The sequence below is a fragment of the Labrus bergylta genome, chromosome 17 (assembly GCF_963930695.1).
Source record: "Labrus bergylta chromosome 17, fLabBer1.1, whole genome shotgun sequence".
NCBI lineage: Eukaryota > Metazoa > Chordata > Actinopteri > Labriformes > Labridae > Labrus > Labrus bergylta.
Window position 1 is genome coordinate 23,436,147 of NC_089211.1, and position 21,646 is coordinate 23,457,792.

Genomic DNA, 21,646 nt, shown 5'->3' on the forward strand with positions numbered 1-21,646 from the left:
AGGGTTCAATTTACCCTTCATGACATCACAGAGGAGTTGAGTTACCTGACAGATATTCATTACGACACTGCCGGGAGTGTTAGTGTGGTAATACAAAAACAGAGGTTAAAAGTGATGATGCTCTTCAGTGTTTGTTGTTGTGGAATAATTTAACACAATTTGTCAAAGGTTTGAAACTTTTACTGGGTTGACAAAAACAAAAAGAAAAACAGCAGAAAACAATAAATTATTAAACAGGTAACATTTGCAGTTTTTAAAGGCAAGTGTCCATAACATATTAGTTAAAAAGGAAAGCATTTTGGTTGACATTTTATTCACTTTCTCAGCTCTAAAAATGTGAAATTGCAAAAATTACTCTTCAGTCAGGAACAGTTATACGGTTGACAAAATCCTACCACCAGAAACGGAAAGGCCTAGTAGACATTTTATCTGTATGTTCATTGGTTCAAATTATTATTTTAACACTGCCGGTGTGATGGTGTGGTAATACAAAAACAGAGGTTAAAAGTGATGATGCTCTTCAGTGTTTGTTGTTGTGGAATAATTTAACACAATTTATCACAGGTTTGAAACTTTTACTGGATTGACAAAAACAAAAGAAAAACAGCAAACCATAAATTATTAAACAGGTAACATTTGCAGTTTTTAAAGGCAAGTGTTCATAACATATTCATTAAAAAGGAAAGCATTTTGTGTGACATTTTTTGTGATGTTGTCCCACTCTCCCTCAATCTTAATTTTGTTTTCCCCTGATTGATTTTAAACTAATTTCCTTCATTGTTGTACTGAACTGCCTCTCCATACCTGCCTGTTGACTCCATATTATTCCTGTTATTTGCATTTTTATAATTTTGCCCTCTCTGTTGATCTCTGTTCTGTTGTTGTTTTGCTGTATTTGCTGTCTGTCACAGCACTTTGTAAACATTTGTTTTTAAAGGTGCTATATAAATAAATATATTATTATTTTATTCACTTTCTCAGCTCTAAAAATGTGAAATTGTAAAAATGACTCTTCAGTCAGGGACGATTAGCATCATTAGGTGTGATGGTGTCGTAATACAAAAACAGAGGTTAAAAGTGATGATGCTCTTCAGTGTTTGTTGTTGTGGAATAATTTAACACAATTTGTCAAAGGTTTGAAACTTTTACTGGGTTGACAAAAACAAAAAGAAAAACAGCAGAAAACAATAAATTATTAAACAGGTAACATTTGCAGTTTTAAAGGCAAGTGTTCATAACATATTCATTAAACAGGAAAACATTTTGGTTGACATTTTATTCACTTTCTCAGCTCTAAAAATGTGAAATTATCAATTATCCTAGCATAGTTTAGCATAAAGACTGAACTGCTAGGCTAGCTTTGGCTACGGTTGACAAAATCCTACCACCAGAAACTATAAAGGCCTAGTAGACATTTTATCTGTACGTTAATTGGTTAACAATTGATTTGTAATTTGTAATTTTTCTATTTGTCTGTGTGTTATAGGGTGCTTTCATGGATTAATCTAACCATAAACAAGCTGGTTAAGGCAATAGGAGCTAGTTTGGCTCTTTGCAAAGTAAAAAAATAAAAGTTAGCTTCAAATATTGCGATAAGGTGCGAGTTTGGCTCATTTACATTAAAAAGTTTCACCTTTTAGGAGACATTTTATTCACTTTCTCAGGCTGAAAGATGTGCAATTACGAAAAATTAAAAGCTTAGCTTAACATAAAGACTGGAAACAATTGGAAAACTGCTAGGCTAGCTATGGCTAAACTTGACAAAATCCTACTACCAGAAACTGTAGCGTAGATATTTTATGTTGTATTGTTTAAAAATGGATCTGTATTTTTTTATTTTTGTGTGTGTTTTCAGCTTTCATGAATTATCTAGCATTAACGACCTAAAGGTTCCCGCTACTGAAACATTAAGAGGATAGGAGCTAGTTTAGCTCTTTACAAAGTTGGTTAATAACAACTATCGCTCTGAACTACGGAGCCCGGGAGGTGCCATGGATATGTTCTTTGTTTTGTTTTGTTTTGGAGGCATATTTTCTTTTTCACGCACCAATTTTGCTCATATTAGTACATTAGTACATTACATTAGTGCACGCACGTCTTTATTTAAAGAAATTAAACTAAAATAAGACTTCATTGTTCCTCCTTTTGCGATAACTGCTATCTGTGCTTTTTGTTATCTTTGGATAACGTCAGCCTAGTTTTCCCCCTCAAACTGGTGTTTGCTTAATTTAAGATTAGCCCTCAGCTTTAGCTTCATGTTAAGCACATTTACAAAAATATCAATCTATTCCTTTATAAGTCCATCAGTCATACATGTCTTTCTCACGTCATAAATGGAATATTCCAACAAACTTTTTATGTACAAATATTTACATACAAAATTGCTGAGTCATTTTCTAAATCTTCTTCAACTCATACTACAAATATTTACAACCACACTGAGTGTTGAACGCTCACCACTGTGCCTATACAGACTAAACGTTTGAAAAGGTTTAGTCAAAGGTCGGTAAAATGTCCTCGCTTTGTAACGAGGAAAGAGAGACACTAGTATCAAATCCTTTTCATGGAAGACATTTTGATTTATAGCAGAACAAGCTAGCAGCTGAAATTGTTCTTAGGCAAAGTTATGCTTTGAGATAAATACTAACGTCAGTATTCAAGATTCAGTTCAAGTGCTCTCAATGCCAAATCAAGCTTAGCTGATGTTTTGCAGGTACAGTTGTATACTTTTGTTGTCTATTTTTCCATAATTTGGTCACAATTTAGATTCACAACATCCCTGATGTTCAAATATGTACACAAAATACTACAATGTGTTCAATGTTAAATAAATAAGACATAAAATAGTTCATAGTATGGATACTCTGCAGACAATAAAGATGATGAATGTGCTGGTCTTTACCAAATGATTCATCCTCCTTCTTTGCAGGAAACTTTAATTTGATTCCAGCTTTTCTACAATCTTATTTCTTCTGTTTTCTATGTCATCAGCTTGTTTGGAAATAAGTTAATAGAGATTAAGTGTTCTCAGTTTTTATACTAAGTAAAACCTTTAGCAGGAAAAATGACCTAAAAAATAATAAAATGTATTATTTCACAATATTAGGATGATTTAATCTGCTGCTGCTTATCGTATAATGTCTTATTTATCACATTAGAACATTGAACCCTTAAACTCTTTATATAATATTAACATTTACACAAGTTCTCCCTGCTCACATCCTGCTGATGAGCATCTTGCTGTGTTTGGCTCGGCTCATCTTGAGGCACAGTCTGTGCAGCCTCACTGCTCTGTCTTTTCTCTTCCCTCGCCTGCTGTTTAGCCGTCTGACCTTCTGGGTGACGGCCTGCAGATGGCGCTGCTCCTCCATGTCTGTACCGAACCTCTTATCCGGCTGAGGAAGCTGTGCTTGCACCGGAACTGCTGTACAGCTGTTAAACAAGGGGGAAGCAAAGGGAGATTCGTCATGCTGTATTTAACTGAAGCACATCTCCTCCATTTCTTTAACAGAAGTATAATGTTTAGATTCTTGTTTTCAATAAGAATTTTACATTTTAATATATCTATACCTCTATTTTACTACATTAGACTGAGAGGAATATTGTCTTTCTTATTCCCTTTTACATTTTTGACAGCTATTTAGGTGAATAGTGACTGTGCAAATAAACACATTTTTGAAGATAAAATCAGTGTTTCCTATTGTTTTTAAGATGCAAACATTAATGTTGATTGTGTAGATGATGTCAGTTATTAGCAGTCCCATGGAAGAGATAAATCCCATACCCTTCTTTTTATGTTTTGCACAGAACACAGGAAAGATGGTGGCACGGTCAGACGCAGCAGGCCCGTCTTTCTGTGCTGCCACCGACAACAACTGTTGTTTTTATGGCAATGACAATACAGATCTATTCTTTTCTATTCCACTCTTTTTGTCCCGTAGTGGAAATTCCTCCTGGACTCCAGTGCTGCACACATTCAGCAGCTGTGTTTTCTGCTCCAGTGCAAAGCAGAAAACACAGCAACATATATTTCACATTACCCATATTGCACAACATCTGAATAAAGAATATAAGAGAAAAAATATATTGGAAACTGAAATGTGGCCCATGAATGTGTTCACTTTAAACAGTGTGGAGGAGTTTAGTTGCAATTCTTTTGTAATTAAAGATAAAAAATTACTCAATAACAAGTCCCTACATTATATGGATGTTAAAAAATCTGGTATCGTGGAAATTAGAGGTGGGAAAAAAAATCGATTTATGTAAAAAAAATATTCTCTTCTAAGATTTAAAATCAGTTCATAACTTCCAAAAATCGCTAACGCTAGCTCTTTAACTCAGTAGAAAGCCAAAAGGAGCAGCAAGAAATTCAGCCAGTCTCACAGTTGACTGGAGTCGATCCTGATGTATGTACTAATCCATAAATATAATCCATGAATCAATGATCAATCGAAAATCGATTCTGAATCGAATGGTGAGACACCCAAAGATTCCCAGCCCTAGTGGCAATGTCTGTTTTTGCGAGCCATGTCTGTGTTTGTATACTTACATGTTGTCTGCTGTGCAGTCCTGTGTCAGGAAGCAGGACTTAGACACATTTCCCAGAAGGACAGTCTGCACTTGGGTCAGTTTTCTCTGTTTAGCCAAAGTCTGGAATAATCTGGCAGGACAGACAAAAACACGTCAGAGACAGTGCAAAAAAAAAAAGAAAAACCAACAACAAATACCGCGGATGAACGAAGCAGTCAGGTGAAAAGTAAACCAGAAAAAGAAAGCAGTGTGTGCAGACAGGAGATTAGGATAACGTCCAAGGCCGTCACATCAGCTGTGTGCAGATTCATAAATCACCTTATTCACATACTGTACATGCCGTGTGACACCGTGCAGACAGAAATAAAGGTGAGTGCACCCTTGTCACACATCGTCTGTATACGTATCTACATATGCTATTATTTACTTTTCAGGGTTATGTAATGTTGACATGGTATCACACTACAACATGCAGTCTAAACATTCAGTCAGTGGGACTTGCTATACATATTTTTACGAGTAAAAATCAGCAATCATAGCTAGGGATTTAATTTTTTTTTAAAACTGGCATAGTGCCACATTCAAACCTTATAAAAATACTCAGAGTGCTCAATATTTTCTAGAGTTGACTTAGTTGATTTAGAGTCGTTTTAAAGTACCACTGGCGAAAAAGAAAACTTATAGAAACTCTTTTATTCCCACTGCAATAAGCACTTTAAACAAGGCTAGATAAGCAATGTTTTTTAAATGCTGTGCATATATGTTTTTACCTATTTAGGGTACGTTTAGCTGTTTATGACCTAATGCGAGTGTTAGTGTGAATGTTTGTATGTTTTCATGTTGAGCCTCAACAAAAGGTCATTTTCTGTCACAATGTGATAGACAGTAAAGTTTTTTGAATCTTTGAATCTTGAATCTACCTGCTGGTACAGTTGCAATGGTACAGCGTCCTGGTCTCCAGGTTGTGAAGTCCAAATCTCTTCTGCCGGGGGAGGATCTTGTTCCTGCAACAGTCCAGATCTTTGTACACAGCACACGACGTCTGCCTCTCTGTGGGGAGGACGCATCAGCGTAAATGTGTTGCTGTATTTTTTTCTGTAATAGAGGCTGGTTTGCCGAAGAGACGTTCTAATACCTGTGATATCGGCATCCAGGTGAGGCAGAGTCCAGTTTTTAGTGGGTAGAGTGTTTTCGAGCCTGTCTGGTTTGGATCCTGTGGGTGTTTTTGTTACAGCTGTGGCGTTGCCATGGGTGACAGGTGTGATGGAGGCAGAGGTGGAGCTGGTCGAGGGCGTAGGTGTGGATGCTGCAGCAGCAGTGATGGAGTGAAGCTTGGGGTCTGACTTGCTGCTCTCCAGGAGTTCTCTGGGTACGGTGGTGTTTATGATGGAGCTGTTCATGCTGACTGCAGTCTGATTTTCAGACTCGTACAGTGACGGTGGATGGACATCCGCATACAGAGCCAGTTTCATTTCTTTACACCTACAAAACAAAACGCAGGTTCAAACTGAGAGGAGAGTATGATACTTGTATTTGTCATTTAAATATTAAGCTAACATGTTCCCAATTTCTGCGCTAAGCTTTTGATTAGCAGGTATAGGCTACAGACACTATGCTACCATGATACTTTAGCATTTTCGCATGCTCACATGTGCTCATTGGAGCTGAATGCAATAATCAGCTGAGACTCAAGCCAATGTAATTCTTTTTAGAGGAATTTGGGTCACAATATTCAACAGCTAGCACCGCAAATAATATCTAACTCAAAGTGAATAACTCCAAACTATTTGCATCTAAAGTAGAACGAGAGAAAGCAGGAGGACTTTTAGTGTATCTGTGGTAAAAATATCAACCTAGGTTCTATAAATGAGAACTTAACCTACATGCCAAACCAGTTTCTCTGTGTACACTGGAGTCTGTGGGAGAACTCGAAGCAGTGCATCTTCAGCAGGTTAAAGAAAGTATAACCCACCACATCAGCTATGCTGTCATTGGCCTCCATCAGACATCTGCGAAACCTAGAACATAATCATACAGTCCTGTTATTTGAAAAAACATCAACCAAAACACATCCAATTAGTTGTATTTTTGTTACTAAATAAGTGGTGTAGTTACTTGTTGTCACAGTCACAGTGAGACATGGTGAAGATGTTGCTGTTAAAGACACCAAACTGTGAGTGGAAGGACAGGATCGTGTCTTTGCACTGGTCGTGTTCTCGGCAGCAGCTGTCTGTGTCTGAAAAAACACCTGCACGAGGCAAGGAGAGAGAAAGAGACAGAGATAAATGATACGATTATTATAGCAACATAATTGCATTTTGATTCCCTCCTGCGTCTCGAGTCATTAACTGATAAAATTAGTTGTTCTTTAATAGATAATCTGAAGACGAGAAACAATAGATTCAGATTCATAAGCTCATGAGGAAATTAATCACTGAGGAATGAAATTATTCTACATGATCAGACTTCTTTTTTTGCGAACATACACTGTGTAAAACATGGACGTAGTCTCAGCGACGTCACCCGTTGGTTTCTGAAGAGGCATTATGAAGCCTAATGATGAAGGTCGCCATATTGGAAATGCTGACTTCCCCTTACTTTTAATCAATCAATAAACAGGCAAAGAGGTGGAGCTGAGACAGGCTACTGACAAACAGCTGCAATGAGCCCACCTGTGAGTCAACTCATCCATGCCAAATGTACGCAAATGTATGCATAACTCTGCGCCTCAATATAATCAAAACTTTACAGTTTTATGAATATGGATATGAGGTATAGTGACCCTTTTTTTGCAGGCAGCCTCAAGTGGACATTTGAGAAACTGCAGTTTTTTGTTCTACATTTTTAACACTAGAGGTTGCCACTTGATTTCAGCGCATGAAGTCGCCCCCTGCTGGCCATTAAGAAAATGCAGGTTGAAATCACTTCCACTCTGATTTCATCTAAAAACCAAGAGGCTGTGTCTACTTGGTATGTACAGCTACCAATCGTGGCACCTTCTGATGAAGACGATGCAATACACATTCCTACCACTAGATTTAAAACATGCAGTTAAAAGCCAACTGCAAGCAATGCTCAAGTAAATGCAGAGTGGAGAAAAGAAAAAAGCTAGCCAGTAAATATGGAGTGTAAACATAGCAAAGGAGACCACAGATTTATTACATGGAAAAAAGTGTAGTTTGTACCTCAGACAGTCCAAAACGTGACGGAACAAAGAGACGGAACAAAACAAACAAGCGCTTCATAGGCTTTTTGGCACAACATTTTTTCCATACAAACATTCACGACCCACTAAAAAGAGCTCCACGACCGACTTTTGGGCCCAGACCCACCTGTTGAGAACCATTTTTGATGCAACTTCAGAAAATGAGTAAGTAATCTATGTAGGTTTTTTTGCAGCACAGCATCAGACAAATATCTCACTGAGGTTTAAAATAAGAAATAACATGAGTATTTTCTCTTTTTTTATACTTTGTATGTAAAACTCCTGTGAGGATTTGTTGATTTCTTGGCGACCCCATGTGGACAAAGCAGAAACGCACATCTTTGCTGATTTGTCCTGTAGCCTACATGTAAGTATTGTTTTTTTCCAGCTATAAATCTCACCTACCCTGCAGCAGCCATTTCAGACATTAATAACAATACAGCAATAATTATATTGTCACTGATGGTTTCATTTGGTTTTGTAGGTCATAAAGAGGCATCACTGTTCATTTCAGTTTGTTTAATAACCATATTAAAAACTCCTCACGGGAGCTTTAATTGTGCCACACACAAAAAATAACATTCAGTTTGAACACACAAAAAATAATCAGGATATCTCAGTCTGTGCTGCATCAGTTTTGACCAATCTCTCCAAAGTCTTGCAGCTTTACACAACAGCAAATGTACTTTTTGTATAACTTTATAAAACTTGATAAAACCTTAAAATGCATGGAAGCTGAATGAAAATTAAATTTCTTGAAATTCTAATCCAGGTTTTTGGAAAACAACATTTACATAAAATTCCATTACTGGATCAAACAAACTGAATTATCGAATTAAAGCTCCTGTGAGGAACTTTTGGTCTTGATTTTGGTGCCGCCTGTAGACAAAATGGGACATCTCACCGCTTTGCTGATCTTGTCATGTACTTGTGTAAATAGAGTTTGAAACAAAATCTCATCCAGCTTTTGTCACAGCCAATTTCATCGCTCATCGAGCATCTCTGCTGTGGAAAATGTCGACTAAAGGTCGCTGTGAATCGTCTTGAGGCAGAGTTTCATACCATATAGATAATGATTCTGGATTTGTCAGATTTTATAGGATATAAAGATGCAACAATGTAAGGCTGTTTTATAACCAGCTGAAAACATGAGCTTTAAGATGCTTGAGGAGAATTATTTTTTATCCCTTTATTCATCTAAAGACTCCTTTAGATGTAACCAAAGTTTAACTTTATTATCATGTTCATTAATGGTTTAATTTAAAACAACATACCCAGGTCATCAAATGATGGAGCTTTGTTTCCTGAGCCACACCAGAGGGTCCCTGGCACAATAAATCCACGTTTCACACGGCTCCTGACCTCTGACCTCTCAGCTCGACCTTCGTGTTTCTCAGATGATGAACCACCCACGCTCCTCACTGACCTCTTCCCAGCGCGCCCTCCGGCATCAGTTGAATCCACAGACACGCACATGTCCCCTGCCTCGAACATGAAGTCCGTATTAAAATTGTCATCTGAGTGATCGACAAACTCGTGCGTGCGCTCCTGGCACAGAGAGAGATAGTTCTGCACCACCCCTGCGTGCTCGCTCCAGGCGCAGCTGAGCAGAGTGCGTCCGGACCAGGCGCTGTGGTAGAGCCGCGGAGATGGAGAGGCCTGCCGGGGGTCCCTCCGGACAAAAGTGTAGTGCACCTGTTCGCTGGGTAAAGCCCTAGTCCAGGGGCAGAGGATCGACGCTTCTGCAGCCGCCCATCGCACGACTGATGATGTGAAAAGCAGCGTGAGAAGAGGAGCGATGTGCGTCATGGTGGCGCGTCAGGAACAGCGAGAAATAATGAATGAAAAGCTAAAGCTAAAGCTACAGTCGGAAAGTAGTTATTGCTCCACTCTTTGAGGACTTTGAGACCGATTTTCAAGCTCCAGGTCGGCTTTAAATGAGAAAAAAGAGGCGGGAGGCGTGCGGGTGGGGAGCTAAAATAAACGCAACATGCAAATCATCAGGAGTCATGTGACCTGTCGGTGTACTCAAACATCTCTCTCTCTCTCTCTCTCTCTCTCTCTCTCTCTCTCTCTCCCCCTTGTCCCCCCCCCCCCCCCCCCCCCCACACACACACACACACACACACACACAACTACACACCATTGGCAGTGACTATGACAAATCGATTCACACAAGCTAAATAGGTTATCAATCTGCAAATATGACTCATACATTAATGACAATCTGACAAATGAATACATTTTTTACTATTTGATCAAATTAAAAAGTGCTCTCTCTCTCTCTCTCTCTCTCTCTCTCTCTCTCACTCACTTTTTTTTGCAGTCTATTCTTTCTCATTTCAAACACAGATGAGACCAAGAATAGCTTATAAACAGAAAATGTAAGAAAATATGCTGTGGTGTGCGGCACATCATCCTCCAGAGGTTGACCAGAATGTATTTTTAATTTTGTCAGCTTGTTGCTGAAACACAGGCTTTGTGGAATTAGCAGTGATCGCAGCCATTTTAACTTAAAAGACAAACTACTGTACATAATTAAAAGAGTTTAAAGTTAGTTGATTGTAACTGACAGTTAAGAGATGTTAAGTTGGTTTCTTTGCATCTCTACACTTTTGGCATTGGCCTGTGTGCTAAATGACTTTAACCCAAAATGATCAACAACACAAGTGGGCGTGTCATGACACCTGTCACTCGTACACTACGGAACGAAATGGCAGAGGGTGCTCCAGTGTTTGGACTTTAAAAAAGAAAACAATTTAAGGCTTAATGTTGCTCTTGATTGGAGCCTTATCTGCGTAATCTGCGTTCATTTTGTCTGCATTTCTGGCAATTTTCTAGAAACTTACAGATACAGACTAAATATTTGCAATATCACCAGAAATGATGGGGGCAGGAGCGCCATAGGCCGAGTGCGAGATAACGCAACAGAACATTTTTTTCCTAGATCGGACGGAAAATTAATGTCATTTAGACCGCAGCAACAGTGAGAGACCTTCTGTCGCCATCTAGTGGATGCATTTTGAACGCCCATCCCTCCCCTCCCCTGATATCTCCACCCATGGACTCAGGGGGCGGCTCATTGCATTTAAAGAGACACACACACCAAAACGGAGCGTTCTGAGAGAGCTGGTTTACACAGGGTCACAAACCTCCTCTGGTGCTTGATTCATGTTATATTTTGACCAAAGCACAGCACAGATGTTTCATTTAGACCACAGGGGGACTGTTTAAAAATGTGGAGGAGGGGGGATAATATGTCCTCTTTAAAACTTTATTATTGTAAAAGAACGGGACGGCTTAGCCCTGCTATCCTGATTATACCACTTGTCCCTTGAAATATGGAAACTTTGATGTGAACTAGTTTTCTTTTTTTTTTTGCATCACAGCTTTAGGACACATTCATTCAGATTTACTGACTGTCACTGGAAGAATTTTGAAGTCAGAACATTAGTTTCATCACCTTCTAAAACCGCTATATTTCTTTTTCAGAGAGATGCTGCTGCCCTGAGGAAAAAGTGTCAGCTCTTATCATGCTAATTATCAATTTTTATGACATGTGGCCTTCACTGACGGCAGGGGGGGTCGACAGTGGACTCGGGGGAGGAGAGAAGAATTGTGGGCTGACGAGCCATGAAGGTCGTTTGTGAAATCTGAAGCCCAGAGGAAATCGTCCTTTCGTCCTTTCACCGTTTTCACAAAACTCAAGTCTGTTTCTGTGTGTTTCTGAGTACTGCAGTTGGTGAAAAGCTTCAGCGTAGTTGGGACTGAAGGGGTTTGTCAAAATAACCTGCACTCTAAAAACAATTAACCACCTTATAATTAATTGCCATATTATCTAGAATTAAGTTTTAAATGTTGTGATGGCTCAATGTTATGTAATCTTAACTATTGCAGGGCTTTCCAACCTATAACATTGGGTCAGTTTAAAAATGTCAGAAATCAAGTATACTGTATCCTCTGTAAATGTCTCTCAGAGTCATGACTGTCTACAATGTGTGAGAAGCTCGAATCCAGCTGGCTGTGTTGTTGTTGGAGCCGTGTTTACAATTTTGTCCGCCCCCTTGTGCTAAACTCCTTCTTGTGAACACGAGGGGAGAGGGGTTGGAGGTGTGTCGCTGGAGGAGGGTGGAGGCTTCAGAATAGAGGAGGCGTGGCCAAACAGCAGTTTGTTTTGGTTTCATGCTGGTGCTCAAGGGCGACATCTACTGGATCAAAAAGTTGCATATTCTTCCTTTATGATCATGTGTCAAAAATATAAAGTTGAATCCAATATTAATATTTATTTAGCCTAATATGAAGAAGCTACATTGAGCAGTTAATCTGCTGTCACCTCACAGGCAGGCGGTCAAAATCAGTGGTTCTCAACTAGTGGGTCGGAGCATTTTCTTGGGGATCTTGAAAGCAAACAATGGGCTGTGATGTCACTGTGATGGGTCAGATAACAGCCCGGCACAACTCTAGGTATGAGATACATTCATTTCCATGTTTGATTTGTGCTTAAATTGCATCTCAGCTGAGATGTTGAGAAAACAACAAAAATAAATTGGTAATTTATTGTTATCGCTGGAAAATGGAGTAAATAAAGTGTTTGGCTGCATGTTCTGTTAAGGGCTTCCATAGTTTCACCCCTGGTCTACATTGCACACTGTTCCTGCCACATTACGGGGCGTGTACAAAGTTTGATTACAGAATATTTTGGCCTGACAGTGCATCAGTTCGCTTTTGTTGCTGCTGGTTATACGAGGGGGGTCCGGGGATGAGGTCATAACCTGTGAGTCTTTTGATCAAGGAGGGAGTCATCCTTCGCATGACATAGAAAATATTTAAAAATAAGAAAAATGCAAAACATTAGAATCCATATATTCATAATTTAGAGATCTGAATTATCGTGACTCTTTACTTTTTCTCATGGCTGTATTGTCTAAATTGACTTTTTTATGTGTAACTATATGCTGACAGTCAAGTCATTCAAGTATTGATTTTTTTCACCCTTTGTATAAATAAATGAGATACTTTAGAAAGTTTTAAAGCTGCAGCAAATGTGCAACTTATGTCTGTCCTGCTGTCTGAAGGTCTCAGGGAGAAGTCGGATCAGCTGTATTGATTGTTCTTTTTCAAACATAAGCCCTATCTTTTGATTTATCCTCACCACAGACGAGAAAGGTAGATTATGTCTTTGCTTAAATTCAAGGACATACTTTTTCACATCGTTCAGAGTACATAAACTTTCACCCACTTGAACCAAAGACAAGTTTTTTCTTTTTTTTATCAAGAGAAGTCAAAGTTCACAAACTTCTCCGCTGCGTGTCTGCCTCAGCTGATTGGTCCAAACCTCGCCTGATTTAAACAAAGTTTCCTGCCATGTCACAACACGTTTGAAGCCAGCAGAGGAGAAAAAAAAAAGGAAGTGCCATGATCCTTTTATTTATTAGCCACGTGTTTGCTACAACATGAGTTAAGACATGCACCGATATGAATACACATCAGGGAGCAAAGTGTTGATTATTTAGCTGAAAACGTGTGCAAATCGGATAACCTGGCATTGAAATGCATTCATCAAATATACCTCTGCAGGAATATTTTACGCTTTAAGTTGCATTAATTACTTCTTTACAATTAAAACACCATGCAGAAGCATTGTAGGCCTTTAGAGACAGACACACATGCACAGGTGACAATGAGACCATCATGTTATCACATAATTTCTGTAACCGTATACATCTTTACCGGTCCTTATCCAAAGAAAACATAATGCATGATGCACATTATTTATGCACAACTACACAAGCAAAGTGGATGTTTTTGTGATGCAAGCAGTCAAAACATGTGGTCACACAGATCAGCTGATAGCAACATACCATGATCTCATATGAGAAAAGCACAGGTGGGGTCAGAAAAGGGGTCAGAGAGCCGGGAATTCCCTTTCTCGTGTCTGAACGTGGAGGCTTTACGACATACTGACTTTATGATAATGATAATCTCCTCCATAAAATACGAGTATAATCACTTTGTTCAGTCATAACAGCATGGCAGGTAAGGTTTTAATAATATCATACAGCTGATAGTGTAATAGCAGTGTAAATGTGAGCTTCCTGGTTTTGTTTAGTGATCGCTCCTCATTGAAAAAAGAGCTTTAAGGACATCCATGTTGGTCACCTGAAAACTATTGGAAATGCAGCTTGTACATTGACATGAAGGGAAATAAAAGCAAGAGGATAATATCAGTCTGCCGATGTTAACAGGAAGACAATATTCCACAGGGAGAACAATAGAGAAAACAAGTACTTAATTAATAAGAAGGGAAGACGTTTTTTTTTAATCCTCAAACATGGCCGTGTTATCGTTTAGCAGGACGTGCCAACGTTCAATCTTCTTGTCTTTGTTCTTGAGGCATTCGTACCAGTGCTTCAAACACTCTCCTTTGGCCTGGATGCCCAACTGACATCCACCTGGAGGGACAGGGAGGAAAAGTACATATTAACGTTTTTACCACGCAAAGAGAAAAAGGCAAATGTCGACCTGCTAAAAATGACAGGGCTGAAGTAATGGGTCCAGTTGTTCAAAAATAATGGTGCGTTCCATTGGATCTTGGAAGTCAGAAATACTCAAATGCTTGTAGAAATATAATCAGGAACGCCCCCTGAAGTAGGAACTCAGACTCGAAAACTCTTGAATAACCAAAGCTCAAAATCCAAGATGGCTGTTCCGTACATTGAAGTGTTATCAGCAACTTAGTCTTGTTTTTTTGTAACACACCTTAATCCCACAGGATAAATGCTAACGGATTGGATCAAATATTGAAATCAGGTTGTTGAAAAGAAGAAAGAAGGATTAAACAAATAAGGTCAGGTAATGTAATCTTGGTTTTTGATCCCGGATAAAGTGTCTAGTTTGTGTTGTTTAAAATTTATGAGAATGATTGGGATAGCTTTGATAAAAAAAAGGATTATCCTGACAACAGCAGAGGTATGGATTCAGACTGGAAAAATGTAAAGAAACAATAAGATTGGTCAAGAATTTAAAATGTTCTACGTAGTGGATATTTAAGAACATTTTTCTCAATTTATTTTGCAGTAGAAAGGCTGTATTTCTTAAGTTACCACTCAAATAAGGTACCGTTAAAAGTAACTGTCAGGATCATTCAGTTTGTGTGGATTCTGGTGCCCCCTGTGGACAAAGTATGTAGTGAGAAACCACTTTAAGGCACTGCCAATCCTGAATTGGAAGCCCTTAAAATCTGTTTGTGGATCCTTTTGAAAATGATCCAGTCAATAAAGAATTCATCATCTGGGCACCATGAATGTCCGTACCAAATTTAACGACAATTCATCTGATTGTTGTGGGATTTTTTTAGTCTCAAGCGGTGAGTAAGCCAACTGGTGACATTGTTCCCCCTACAGCCACAACAGCAATTGTGATTTCAAGATCCCCACTTACCAATGAAGTCATTTGATTTCCCCATGTCATAATCCCAGACGGAGATGTCAAGAGTCTTCTTGGCTAGCTCGCCATGCTTGATTTCATAACCGAATTCCTGAAACACAGTGAAAGGACATCGAGTTTATTGCAAATTGTTTAAAATTAAACCCGGTTGAGCAAGTTCAGAGCAACAGTTATAAAAACCACTGACCTCGTTATACTCTGGGTTAAGGGTCTTCTTTTTTATCTGGGTCTTGTTCTTGGCTTTCTTTCCCATATCTGGCTTCAGACATCTAAACACAAAGGAGCCATGAGTCATAAATAAATATACTATGAAATGTAGCATCACTATGTAACATTCATTGTTTTAACAACAGATGGGAATTGTTTTGTAAGGATAAAACAAATGTACTTTAGAGATGCTATAGTTGGCCATGCTAGCTTCCCCTGTTCAAATCTCTGTTCTAAAATATGCTAAGCTAAGTTTACTAACTTCTGGATGTAGCTTATTATTTATCATACAGACATAAAAGTTGTATTTAAAGTTTAACCCGTCTCTCAGCGAAACAAGATTAAGCATAAAGTTCAGAAATTTAACTTTCCTTAACTTTAATCTAGAAATATTTAATAAGTGCTAATCAATTTGCAACCTCTAGTGTAGAAGTGTAAAAAACTGCAGTTTCCTGAATGTCCACTTGAGGCAGGCTCCAAAAGGCACGGAATCCCAATTAGGTTACCATGTTTAAATGTATATTTTATTGCAAAAATAAACAGCCTGGTTCAAAATAAATAATTGTGGTCTACTTCATTTTTTTATTGGTAGAAACTGTAAAACGCTGAGTTTTCAATGACTCAACAGTTTTATTAAATTGAGGCTGAGAGTTATGTAAGAGGCGTGGCTTAGTTGACTGACAGCTGTACGCATAGTAGATGTTTACCAGGAAGCTTAAGCTCCAACTTTTTATCTGTTGCTAGATTGACTGAAAGTTAGGTTGAGATAGCATTTCAAGGTTTCGACCACTCTTCACAACGCTTTTTCAAAAACCAATTGTGGGGGCTTCGGTAGCCTAGTGGTTAGCGCGTGCGCCCCCATGTACAGAGGCTGTAGTCCTCCAAGCAGGCGGCCAGGGTTTGAATCTGACCTGTGATTACTTTCCACTCTCTCTCTCTCTCTCTCTCTGATTTCTGACTGTCCACTTGGCTATGTCTAATTAATGGCATAATAGCCTCAAAATAAAACTTAAAAAAGTTCATGTTTTAAACAGTAAATGGTGTAAATCTTTGAAAAATCAGTATGCCAAGGGATCTAGTACGTACACTTTTACGAAAGGGTCAGAGTATCCATTGGAGTCCATGGCAGCCAGATGGGCACAGCGGACCACGCCCACGATCAGACGACCCTGCTGGCTGTTGTACATCAGTGATACAAGGACACGACCCCTCTCCTCTGAGTCTTCACCTTCATTTAGCTGCAAACACACAAACACGCACACCAGTCATTTCACTGATCTTAATGCTCCTTTGGCCTGTAAACATATCTGTAGGGATAATACCATGATTAACATAATGCCTTCTAATGGAGGATAATGCATGCGCTAAGTGAAAGTCTTCATATATATGTTATTATGCAATAAATGGTTGAAACATTTACATTGACATTTTGTTGCTCTGAAAAAATTCCGGGAGAAGTCCAGGGCTGAATCCCAATCTCTACCCTGAGGCCTAAACACTTAACCTTTACGGACTTAAATTAGGTTTTTAGTGAGTGTGGTAGCCCATGAAGAATATAAAAGAGAAAAACAACGGTTAGCCAGCCATTGGGAATTTACCATTGGTCATTTTCTTCTTACTTCTCGCCAAGGCTTGAATTATATTCTATTTTTGCTTTCTCCGGGACAATCTCTTAAATATAGACGATCTACCAAACCTTGAAATGTATACTGCTGAAAAGTCCCAATATCCAATGCACAGTCAAATAGTAGAAGATTTATTTGCGGGTCTTACATCATCCTCATAGAGAGCCATTCCACGAGCTGGTCCGCCTACAGCTTTCTTCACCTGTAAAGAGAGTAAACCAGTACAAACAAATGAATCTCCATCATCCTCACCGCTATTGCTATAATCATGCCTTCCTCTATACAAAAAAACTCAAGAATATAGAACACACCTAATGAAACAGTATAACATTTCGGGAAATACTCTTATTAACTTTACTGTGAGCAATGAATCCAAAGCTACTGCCATCAGCTTGTTAGCTTATGTTAGCATAAAGACTTGAAACAGCTTTTCCAGCTATGTGACAATAGGGTACCTGTTGATTTCCCCTACAACCACTTTTAAAGGTCATTAATAATAACATGTTATACCTCATTTATACAATTAGCATGAAAGACTCCAGCAGTACAATGGCCACTTGAAATGTTGTGTTTTTGTAGGTGCGGCTAAACTTGTTTGCTATATTACTTCTTGGTCTCAGCTTGTTGCTGAAAAAAGTACTGTTGTCCCCATAATCCCTGGCAGGTCAAACTAACTTTTTTCCCTCTTTCTTGCTGGGAGTTTGATGACTAAATCTCCATCTAGTAGTCAGTTTAATTAGCTTAGCTTAAAGACTGGTAACAGGGGGAAACAGCTAGCCTAGCCTAGCCTAATTTTGACTGAAGGTAAGAAAACCCAACCAGATGGCATATCAAAATCTTGTTGGTAAACCAGACTTTGTCCCAAGCTAGCTGGTTACCTCTAATTCTGTTTTTTATGCTAAGGTTACATAACCAGTAACTGTTCATTCATCCCAGGAATGAATTACATTAAAAAAATTGACGTCAATATTACTTCACAGAAGTGTAATTTCTTACGAGATAGTAGCTCCAAAGTGTTTATTTGGGATAACTGTCCCCTGAGTTGAAACATGCAGTATTCAATGTTTCATTCTGTGACTGAGTGTTGTCCTCAGGCCTACCGGGATCACTCGCTCCAAACAAACACTGAAGTTCTTCTTCTGATCAAACTTCAGTTTCTTCAGGGCGACTCGAGTCTCTCCGATGAATTCATTGTGTCCAAACTTGTCCTCGTCACTCACAGAAAGCCTAAAGACAGAGAAACAAGGTGCCTTGTACTTCTATGTCTTTTACTAAGTGCTGCGAGGTCTGTTTGATCAATCTGCAGAAAGCATCACCCTTATTTCAAACTAGGATCCTTTAAGACTCATTCCTGCAGCACTTTAGTGGTACAATTGAAGAAAAAGGTAAGCTGAGGTTATTCTTACCGGAGGGTTTTGCGTGACATTTCATCAGCTGTAATACCGTGGTAGACAAGCGTCTCATTCCACACAGGATTCAGAGTGTTTTTAAGTGTTTTGGTACGAAGCTTGTTAGACTGAGGAGCCGAAAACACAACAGAAGACATCCACGGTTAAAAAAAGAGAAATGTAAGATAGGATACATTAGGGGGGGGGGGGGGGGTATTTGAGAAATAACTGACAAACTGATGGTGGTCATGTCAAACTGTTTGGCCTGAAGCTAGCTAACTGCTCCATTTCAGAGAGAGAGCAAGATGTTCAGTCAAGAGAATAACATAATATGACACATCATAAATCATTCCCCTATATTTGAAGTCATGAAAATAAGTTGATGGGTTTTCTCGACATCCAGTCATTTCAGTGCATCTCAGATTGAATAAACACACTCCTACACACTGTTCTCAAGCTGTGCGCTGATATGAGATCATTGAACACAACATTTCTCTGCTCTGCATTAGCGTTTTGGCTTCCTAAAGCTTCAATTAAAACAATTTAAAGAGTCTAAAACTGTGACAAACTACTTTATCTAAAATGTGCAATTGAAAATTGAAGATGTAATTAACATAATGGTACCTTACTGGCTCCGGGTAACAGGTGCAGCTTAACATACGGGTCAGCGAGTCCGTTTGAGTCCATCGGCTTTAAACCCTGAGACACATGAAGAGAAATAATTTAGATACGCTTCCAAGAAAACTTCACACTTAATTCATTCTGCAACAATCTTCGACATATTTAATTCTTGGAGTGATTCATGTCATATATTGCTAAAAAAAAAAAATTCAAACTTATTGGTCAATCCTCGTCTTGCCTGGTCTTTTGTTTTACCCAATGTGTCCAATCTTGTTTCGTCTTGTCTGGTATTGTTTTTGATAATTTGTTGGTTTGTTATTGTTATTGTTTTGTGAAATTTGCCATACTTTATTAATCCCCAATGGGCAATTCTAGTTTTACACTGACATGCTTCTCATACACATAGGCCCAAAATACAAACATGCACAAACATTACATGTGGACATGCATTAGTGGAGAGTGTGATGGAATTTGGAATCTCTTTCGATGTGCAGACATTATTTAGTTTACATCAGAGCTGAGAGGGTTGGGCTGTGACGATGCCCACCAAGGCCACTGAGTGTCTCCTCTCATATCTGGATTGTTTGGCAGACTTGGTGCCTGCTCCCAATTGTCTTAGACACCACATTCAAGTTTTATGTAGAGTATGTAGGGTGATATGCCCCTGAACTTTACAAAGCCTATGAGATGGTTTGACAGAACTAGCTTGGCAAGACACTGTACCTCATGTGGTACGCAAGTCTTACATAAACATCTTCAACTCAAACCATCTGTTGTCCCCGTAATCCCTGGCAGGTTTTTGTTGAGTCAAACTAACTTTTTTTTCTCTTTCTTGCTGGGAGTTTGATGACTAAAGCTATATCCAGGAGTCAGTTTAATTAGTTTAGCATAAAGACTGGTAACAGGGGGAAACAGCTAGCCTAGCCTAGCCTAGCTTTGTCTGAAGGTAAGAAAACCCAACTTTGTCCCAACCTAGTTGGTTACCTCTATTTCTGTTCTTTATGCTGAGGTAACATAGCCAGTAACTGTTCATTCATCCCAAGAATGAATTCCATTTAAAAATCAACATCAATATTGATAGCCTAGCTTTGTCTGAAGGTAAGAAAACCCAACTTTGTCCCAAGCTAGCTGGCTACCTCTAGTTCTGTTCTTTGTCTCCTTTCTCTGAGTCTCCTGAATCTTTCTTGTGTGAAGTCAAGTTTCTGCACAATTCCTCAACAGAGAGATGTCAGAGTGGGAGTCTGCTGTAAAAACAGGCTTTTTTTGAATGGGGTGTGTATGTGACTTCCTGTGCTTCTGGAGTGAGCCTCAAGTGGACACTCGAGGAACTGCAGGGTTTTGCACTTCTGCATCGGCTTATCTTTTCAACACCGGCGGTTGCCACTTGGTACTATCTTGTTTACTCTTGTTTTATTTGCCCCTCTTTTCTCTCATTTGTATTCATGTTATTACCTTGGCTTTAACGACACAACAGTGCAGGGTGTGGTTCTCCTGTTCGTAAAGGAGACTGAACTCCAGAGAGCCCAGAGTTGCTGCAAAATAAAAACACACAAGAGGGAAAAGTGAAATCCGGACTTTTATGGAATTTAAGAGAAAGCAATTTTCCACTGAAACAGATAAACATCAATTTGTTTATCTTCATTGCTCCTTTGAGAACTTCTTTTATCAGCTGGAGGCCACATGAGATGGACTTGTTCTTATTCAACGTGATCTAAATTGGACAAAAGTAAATATTGCCTTCAGGGAAGACGTTTTGTTAAGGAGGTAAGATCAGTCTTACTGGCGTCATCTGAGTCGTAGTCGTTATCGTCTTCTTCTGTTCGATCTGGTGGAGGTTTCGGGGGAGCGGGGTTGTTGACCGGTGGATTAACAGGTGGAATAATTCTGCTTGTAGGTGTATTTGATGAAATGGAGCTGGAGACCACAGGTGCCCTTTTTTCCTGAACAGCTGGAGGGGAAACTGTCTCTGCCTTCTCTGGGAGTTTGTTTCCCACATCTGCAGGAGGAGCTAGCAAAACATAAACACAACAAAAGCAGCTGTAAATTCAGTATGAAAATACATTATAGTATGTTGTTGTTGACGCTGAAATCAGCCCCCACAGCACTTGTCTTATTCTTAGAAAGAGCAGTGTGACTTTACCTGCGGTGGTGGGGGCAGCTGACTGGGCGTTTGCCCGCGGCGGTTTGGAGGCTAACACTTGTCTCTCAGTCTTCATTACAGCCGGTGGACAAGTCTGACTCTCATTATAGCTGTCAGCTGTTGTTCTTGCTGTCTGCTCCCATTGTTCTGACCCGGAGGACTGCTGCTGCTGATGATCTGCACCGAGCTCTGAGGAGACAAAAGACCGACATCACTGCCACCCAAAACAGCTGCTGTTGGTGCTGCACCCAAAGCTCCTCTTTGTGTACTATTACTATGAGGTAGCAAAATAATGCAGATATTTTAAGTAAAATTATACTCTACCATGTTTTTCTAACACTAATATGTGTCCCTAGTCTGTCTTCAAACCCTCCAGTTATGATAAAAGTCCATCCTCTCCGTCTTTTGCCTGCTCCACTTTTCAGAAAATGTGTGCTCAAACAGGGCGTTTGGAGATTTTCCCTTCATGACATCACAAAGGGCA

General features: G+C 39.2%; 2 protein-coding genes across 3 annotated transcripts in view; both read right to left on the bottom strand.

Annotated features, from left to right (window-relative positions):
* Nucleotides 1-1,124: 1,124 nt before the first annotated feature.
* pla2g3 (phospholipase A2 group III) lies at nt 1,125-9,719 on the bottom strand. Its single transcript, XM_020652948.3, has 7 exons — nt 9,010-9,719; nt 6,646-6,778; nt 6,414-6,548; nt 5,666-6,012; nt 5,451-5,580; nt 4,550-4,660; nt 1,125-3,432 (listed from the first exon to the last, which is right to left on the bottom strand). Exons 1-7 carry the CDS (start codon nt 9,542-9,544, stop codon nt 3,216-3,218), a joined length of 1,608 nt encoding a protein of 535 aa, XP_020508604.2. The 5' UTR covers nt 9,545-9,719; the 3' UTR covers nt 1,125-3,215.
* Nucleotides 9,720-13,304: 3,585 nt separating this feature from the next.
* The window catches only part of rph3aa (rabphilin 3A homolog (mouse), a), a 35,061-nt gene continuing 26,719 nt past the window's right edge, over nt 13,305-21,646 (bottom strand). For both annotated transcript variants that reach the window (XM_065965878.1, XM_065965877.1), the window contains exons 6-16: nt 21,163-21,351; nt 20,803-21,030; nt 20,475-20,554; nt 19,026-19,100; nt 18,420-18,529; nt 18,114-18,240; nt 17,162-17,215; nt 16,475-16,626; nt 15,369-15,450; nt 15,176-15,272; nt 13,305-14,187 (exon numbers count right to left, since the gene is read on the bottom strand). In XM_065965878.1, coding sequence (XP_065821950.1) covers nt 14,054-14,187; nt 15,176-15,272; nt 15,369-15,450; nt 16,475-16,626; nt 17,162-17,215; nt 18,114-18,240; nt 18,420-18,529; nt 19,026-19,100; nt 20,475-20,554; nt 20,803-21,030; nt 21,163-21,351 — 1,328 coding nt within the window. In that variant the 3' untranslated portion in view covers nt 13,305-14,053. The remainder of the gene's footprint in view (nt 14,188-15,175; nt 15,273-15,368; nt 15,451-16,474; nt 16,627-17,161; nt 17,216-18,113; nt 18,241-18,419; nt 18,530-19,025; nt 19,101-20,474; nt 20,555-20,802; nt 21,031-21,162; nt 21,352-21,646) is intronic.

What these genes read in the sequence shown, in the direction of transcription:
- pla2g3 (XM_020652948.3), bottom strand. Translation starts at nt 9,544, where the DNA reads ATGACGCACATCGCTCCTCTTCTCACGCTGCTTTTCACATCATCAGTC. An exon ending in CACTGTGACTGTGACAACAA is followed by an intron (nt 6,549 to 6,645) that starts GTAACTACACCA and finishes ATTATGTTCTAG; the next exon opens with GTTTCGCAGATGTCTGATGG. An exon ending in CCTGGATGCCGATATCACAG is followed by an intron (nt 5,581 to 5,665) that starts GTATTAGAACGT and finishes TCCTCCCCACAG; the next exon opens with AGAGGCAGACGTCGTGTGCT.